This window comes from Orycteropus afer, unplaced genomic scaffold (genome assembly GCF_000298275.1).
Source record: "Orycteropus afer afer isolate SDZICR_OR568_19922 unplaced genomic scaffold, OryAfe1.0 scaffold00179, whole genome shotgun sequence".
NCBI lineage: Eukaryota > Metazoa > Chordata > Mammalia > Tubulidentata > Orycteropodidae > Orycteropus > Orycteropus afer.
This window is the reverse complement of record NW_006921766.1, coordinates 4399131-4406324: the sequence shown is the minus strand read 5'-3', so window position 1 is coordinate 4406324 and position 7194 is coordinate 4399131. Positions and strand designations below refer to the sequence as shown.

The 7194-nt window shown below is 43.6% G+C and overlaps 1 protein-coding gene across 1 annotated transcript in view; it reads right to left on the bottom strand.

The window, feature by feature from the left end:
- LOC103202425 (trefoil factor 2) overlaps nucleotides 1-6501 on the bottom strand; it is a 98176-nt gene extending 91675 nt beyond the window's left edge. The window contains exons 1-3 of the mRNA XM_042781836.1: nucleotides 6423-6501; nucleotides 5562-5711; nucleotides 3943-4089 (exon numbers count right to left, since the gene is read on the bottom strand). Coding sequence (XP_042637770.1) covers nucleotides 3943-4089; nucleotides 5562-5711; nucleotides 6423-6501 — 376 coding nt within the window. The remainder of the gene's footprint in view (nucleotides 1-3942; nucleotides 4090-5561; nucleotides 5712-6422) is intronic.
- Nucleotides 6502-7194: the final 693 nt, after the last annotated feature.

Sequence of the window (7194 nt, the reverse complement as noted above, 5' to 3'; positions counted from 1 at the left end):
TATGGTCCCAAAATAATTTCTGAAAGAAATAATTTTTAATATTCTAACTTCCCAATGCAAAGATTAAAGTACACCTGACCCGAGGCATGGTGTTTTCAATTGACTAATATGCGTGTGAAAGCTGGACAACAGATAAGGAAGACCAAAAAAGAGTCGATGCTTTTGAATTGTGGTATTGTTGGAGAATACTGAAAATACTGTAGCCTGCCAGAAGAATGAACAAATCTGTCCTGGGAGAAGTACAGACAAAATGCTCCTTGGAAGCAAGAATGGCCAGACTTCATCTCACCTACTTTGGTCATGTTGTCAGAAGGAACCATTCCCTAGAGAAGAATATTATGCTTGGTAAAGTGTAGGGTCAGTGAAAAAGAGGAAGACCCTCGGTGAGATGGATTGACACAGTGGCTGCAACGAGGGCCTCAAGTATAACAAGAATTGTGAGGATGGCATATGACCGGGCAGTGTTTTGTTCTGTTGTACATACGGTCCCTATGAATCAGAGACAGCTATACAGCACCTAACAACAATAACAATGCAAAGTCAATGTCACTGATCCCTGCCCTACTCTGGATGGCAGAGACCTTGGATTTCCCAAGTTGAGAGGGCTGTTGTGAATATGTATTTTATTGCTGGAGTTAAAAGAAAAAATACATAATTAAAAATATTATTTGAAAGAATTAAAGAGGTTTGGATAGTTCAACTGTACCACCCTCAACCAAATTTGAAATTTCTATCTCCTTTGGACCTCATTGGTATCCATAACATTTTTGCTTGCACATTTGTTTGCTCATGCAGAAGTTTTAGTTCAGGCATTAAACAGACTTTTGAATAAACCAAAAACCAAACACACTGCCATTGAGTCAGATTCAACTCATAGCAACCCCTCCTTGGGTTTCTGAGGTGGTACCACTAAGGAAGCAGATTGCCCAACCTTCCTTCTGAGGAGTGGCTGGTGAGTTTGAACCACCAGCCTTCTGGTTAGCAGTCAAATGCCTTAGGCATTACACTACCAGAGCTTCTTTTAAATAGATAAATTTAAATATTTGGGTGTTTTTTGTATCCTGCTCTTATATGACTTAATGACCTGTCAAAATATATGAAAGATGTTTTGTTTTGTTTCTCTCTCTCTCTCTGCCTTTTACCTCTTATGAAAACTCTTACTCTTTCCCTCTCCATTGTAGCATGTCTCACTGCACTGAGGCCCTGCTGTTGACCTGGTGCCTTCCAAACCACACTGAGCCCACTGAGCTAGATGAGATCAGGACCCTTCAGAGTAGACTTGTGAAATGTCTTTTATGCAATAATGATCACATGGGCTTCCAACTTGCTCTTTAAATCATCCTCCAAATCAGAAAGGTTATTGAAGCTGCTCTCAGGCTGAGGGTAGAAACATGTAAACAATGAGTTGGGAGAGCCCCCTCTACTCACATTAGGCAAAGGATCAATGTCTACCCATTGAAGGAGATGGCATGTTACCTTACACTCATTTCAAAAGCAAATAGCTATGGGGAATTGCAGTCAATGTCATGAGACAAAATGTGTATGAACCACTGTATGGAAAATTAATTTGCTCTGTAAACTTCACCCAAATCACTATAAAATTAAAAATAAATAGATAATATATACTACATAAATAATGAGCACACACACACACACAAAAAGCAAATAGCCCATGACACATTTTATAAACATGTATCTGTGATCTGAAATGGTATGTATTTCAGTTCTCTTGTGCTGCTCTAACAGAGAATACCACAAATAGGTGGTTTGAGCAAATAGGGATATATTTTCTTGCAGTTTAGGAGGCTAGAAGTCTGAGTTCAAAGTGGCAGCTCTAGGGGCTAGGTAAAGGCCCCTCAACCTTGGGCTTCAGCTCTACCTCTTGCTCCCAGTCCACTGGAGCTGGAGGCTTCTCTTAACTTAGGAAGCTCCTGGCTGCTGAGGCTTACAAACCTGGATGGACAAGTAAAATGGCACAGTACCAAGATTATTAAGGAACACAGTAGGCCACTAATTCAAGTCCATTAACTGTCCAAGATTGGAAGACAACATGGTAAGCCATTGAGATGAAGACTTGGCCAAATGCAGGATCCAGACATGCCAAAAGCTATTGACCTTCTTCAATGCTGCTTATATACTGGAAGCAGATCATATCCCTAATGCAGCTCTGCTCAGCTGCTCACAGAAGATTCCACCACAGAGTTGATTACCAGTCTAATCATGGGAAATAACTATATCCAGCTACTCACCCACTCAAAACGAGGCCCAGATGAGTTGACACAAAACTTTAACTACCACAATATGTTTCTCTAAGTTTCTTAGGGATAAAATCATTTGAACTATGAAAATGAGTGGGTATGGGGAGTCATGGGAGCCTGTGTGATGCAGTGATTAAGCACTTAGGTGCTAACTGAAAGGCTGGCAGTTCAAACTCACTAGCCATTCTGCAGGAGAAAGACGTGGCAGCCTGCTTCTGAAAGATGACTTGGAAATGCTATGGGTCAGTTCTACTCTGTCCTTGTTAGGACATTGTGAGTCAGAATCAACTCGACAGCAACGGGTTTAACGGATGGGTTATAAGATGATTGTGGATTGTGAGATCCACTTACATGGAATATTTTATTGTTACTATAATAGCCTTGTGTATTTGATGAATAAGTTGCTTTGTTAGGAAACGAAAACATTGTTAAAACTACACGCGCATACACTCACGCATGTACACACACTTACATACCTACACACACACACAATCACCACTGTTGTGCCAAAGAAAACAATAAGAAATTCAGCAGATTTCAGGGGTTTCCTTTATTTGCAGAAACTGTATGTTAAACCATTGAGGAGAATAACAAACAGGTGAAGAAAACCCAGGAATTCATAAAACATGAAATGTGAAACTGAAGAGATGGTGAATCTTCTTCTTCTTCTTCTTCTTCTTTTTTTTTTTTTTTTTTTTAACAATATCCAGTGAGCCAGGTGGATTCTCTGAGGCCGGTACTTCTTAGTAATGACAGTCTAGAAATTTAAAATCCAAGATGGTCAGTTATAGCATCATGGGAATGGACAAACCTAAGCTAAGAAGGGTAGGTGTGTTTACTTGATAACAGGTAATTGTGTCCAGTGGTTTCCTACTGACAAGGGAGCTCCCTCTTATAGGGGAAGGGACAAAACCCTCAAGAGCATGATGGTTCTCTCCAGACTGTTAGAAAACTTCCAGGTATACTCTTAGGTACATTTGGAAATAGCTGGAAATTAAAGAGTGTATTCTTTGAAGTACTTTGATATCCTGAAGGATCAATCATTGTCTTCCAATTTTTTGAATAACCTCTGGTATTTTTCTTTGTCCTCCCAAACTCATTGGAAGGAAGCACAATGGAACTGGTGGGCAAAATTCATCCTCAGGACTGGACCCTTCATGAGCTGTCATTGGAGTAGGATATTATGTGCAGAATCTGTCACATGTGGTCACATGTGAGAAAAGAATGAGGTCTCTGAGAAGAGGTACCATGGCCACTCTCTTCTAGGCTCCTCCCTCATACCCTGTCTAGTGCCTGCCACTTAGCAACATCTAAAATTGGTGATTGAATAGCAGTAAAATAGGCAATGCTACCTACTGTGTGGAGATCAAAGGGCATGGCCAAGAATGAGAAGGCTATTTTGATAGCCATCTCAAACCATGCAACCAGAATGCTGCATGCTCTAAACTTAGTCAAAAGGGGGCTGTTTTCAAGAATGTTTAGAATTGCCATCAGAACTGTCCACCAATGAGGGCAGACTTGTCCATCAGTACCATTTTTACAGTTGTGCATCTTTCCCGGAAAAGGTTGCCCACTAGAGTCACAGGCCTGGCCTCGGACAGCATTTAGGCAGTGAGTGTCACCTCCTCAGTTCCCACTAACTCCTTAAAAGCAGGTAGTGGAGTGAATCCTACAGTTGAATTACCTTGCACAGAGAGAGGAAAGAAACACCAGGGCACTTCAGGGATGGTGTCGGAAAAACAGCAGTTTCGGGAGGCACAGTCTTCCTGGCTGATGCCGGGGTACCCACAGTTCTTGCGGTCCTTCACTTCCATGACACACTGCTCTGACCCTGCTCACGGGTCACCAATTTCAGGGAGAGACAGCACAGAGACTCAATTAAGCCAGCAACTGACGAGAAACTTCTATTCCTATCAACCTACCAGGAATATCACTGGATTTACAACCTCAGTATTTCTGAGGGATTATGACTTCTGGGATTGTTAAACCAAGGATTATTTAAGTGTTTGAGTCCCTTGGGGTGCAAATGGTTAACATGGTGGCTGCTAACTGAAGGTTGGCAGTTCGTGTCCACCCAGAGATACCTTGGAAGAAAGGTCTGGTACTTCCAAAATATCATCCATTGAAAACTGTATGGGGCACAGTTCTACTCTGACACATATAGGGTCAGCATGAGTCAGAATCAACTCAATAGAACTTCTTCTTTTTTTTTTTTTCATAATTTTGTTTTGTTTTTAGATGTTAGTGCTAGCAATGGGCTCTGTCCTCTCTGCCAATATGAATCAGTGTGGGGTGGTAGACAGAAGTCAGAAGCTGGAGGAGTGGGACCTTGGGAAAATCACTTTGTCCCTCTGGTGGCATAGTGCCTAAGGCATTTGACCACTAAGCAGAAGGTTGGCTGTTCAAACCCACCAGCCACTCCTCAGAAGGAAGGTTGGGCAACCTACTTCCATAGTGAAACTGCCTCAGAAACCCAAGGAGGGATCACTATGAGTCACATCCTACTCAATGGCAGTGCATGTGTGTAAAGCCCAGACTCAATATACCCTTCTGTGAAATGGAAATGGTCCACTGCACCATCATGAGGAAAGGTTTATGAACACCCTTTAAGGACGGAAAACATTCGGTCAAGTTACAGCTATCACAATAATACTTCCACCCTAAAGGTATGGCTATCACAACACTTCCACTAGGATAGAGGCTCTTGCTAACAATTAACTGTCTATCTTGTTTCACTTCCAGGGCCAAGTGATCCCCTGGATGACAGTCCTGGGGAGCAAAACCCTTTCTTGCTATGAGCAACTTAGTATCTTGATATTATAAACTGGCAAAATTTATTTCCCAAAAGATAACCCTTCCTTGCTATGAGCAACTTAGTATCTTGATACTATAAACTGGCATAACTTATTTCCCAAATGATAATCCTAGAATTCTTAATTTCCTAACATTTGAGTTCTGTTAGCAGCTATAGTAAATGTTTTTTTGTTTGTTTGTTTGTTTGTTTGTTATAGTAAAAGGTTTCATTTCTCTTGTAACTTTCTTCAGAAGTCATACTTTCAGAGCTGGGAGGGAATTGAGTTGTACTGGTTCTTCAAATAAAGTAAAACTTGGAGCTTAAATGACTGTTTTCCAGAAAGGTACACAAGTGGCATGGCATCTGCAAGGGTGGATACTAGTGAGTTGATGCGTGTCCCTTCCCTTTTGGTCTGGGCCAGGGCTGGGCAGCCATAAGCATGGAGGGTTGAGTGGACTCCCAGCCAGGCATAGCTCCTGGAAGAGGGTCCTCCTTCCCAGGCAGCTTACCTTGCATTGGAAGGGGAGTGAAACACCAGGGGACACCGGGCACAGTGGAGTCAAAACAGCATCCAACGTCGAAGCACTGGCTGCTGGTGATTCCAGGGAAGCCACAGTTCTTCCTGTTGTCGGGACTCAGCCTTGAACACTGACAGGGGGCTGAGGAAGAAGTTTTGTCAGCCAGCCCCTGTTCCAGGTGCATAGTTCTGCCTGGTTCCATGGGGCATCCAGGGACACCCTCACCAAGAAAGCCAGAATCTTTTCTTTTCCATATCAAACTATACAATTATCTTCTGAGGAGCTAATAGAGTTTTGGTGAAACTGTTTTATGAGTTAAAGGAAAAATAACCTCCCAGAAAGAGCACAAGCAAAGGATCTAGGAGAAGGTCAAAATAAGGGATTAGTAGGTGTTGACTCGACGGCACATAACAACAACAACAGGTAGGATTTGGAGGAGCTCTCAGTGGTGTGGCCCTCCTGACCCAGCCCTTTCCCCAGCCTGGCCACCACACCTGTGGTTATCCAGACCTTTCCCTGGAAGGAGGTCCTTCTTAGAGTTCTTACGTAGCCTCTGTGTACCTTGCAAATATGAGCATACACAGGAGACTGTTTTAATGTGTCCAGAACATCACAAATCTTGGGGTACCTTTTAGGCTGCTTCCCCTCTTAACATTCCTCCTTTTTTCCTTAAGACAAACATAAAAGAAGCCCTGTAGAATAAGAAACTCATTGAGGGAGAGAGAGTTGCTGCAAAAGCAAAGATTTATAACCCCTGCAGCTCAGGGCTCTAGGCTCCTGTAGCCCAGAGCGCTCCATTTCACAGATGAAGAGACAGAGCTGCAGAGAGTTAGTTATGGAGCATTGACTTACCAGGTTTGCCACCAGCAGCCAGGGCACACAGCCCCAGGACGAGGAGTGCCACCAGGAACCCAGTGCCTCGAGGTCCCATGTCTTCTCCTGGAAGCTGCTGACAGAAGGTACCGTCCTCACTCCACAGAGCATTTTATAATCTCCTCTCTGTTTGCTCACCAGACCCAGATAACCTTTTTTGCTCTCTTCCGTGGCACTAGCCCTTTGGGTCCTTTGTTAGGAAAGGGAGCTGCGATAGCTGCCTGGTAGAGGCAGAGCGGAGGTGAGGGGCGGCCTCCGGAAGTGAGGCTTCCAGCCCATGCACTGGCCCCCTTCAGCTGTCAAGCCCTCACCCCTGCCCTGGGCAGAGAGCTGGGCCATGCCAGGATAACAGCCAGATTGCCAACGTGGAAAGCTGGCCATGTGCACGTCCGGCACTGGGCAGAATGGGAATATACACAGCCTCACACCCAACAGAGGATAAGTCATGCATTTCTTCTGATAAAGTGAACGCCACCAATAGAATCTTAAAAATTGCGGTGATCAATCCTATTGGGAAAAATAGAAGGGCTTCCTGCCAACATAGAAAAGATTCCTCCCCAACATATGAGAGACTCTTACAGGACCTTAGGAAACCTATTGTCCAGATCCCATGGTTAGATTCCTTTCCCAGGCTCTGTGCTGTTACTGCTTGCCTCAGTGTCCCTGTTTCCATCTTCAGGAGCAGAGGTTCCTTTCTATGGAAATGAGGCTGACCAGATAAGGGAAGAGGTCAAAATGAGTGGTTAGTAAT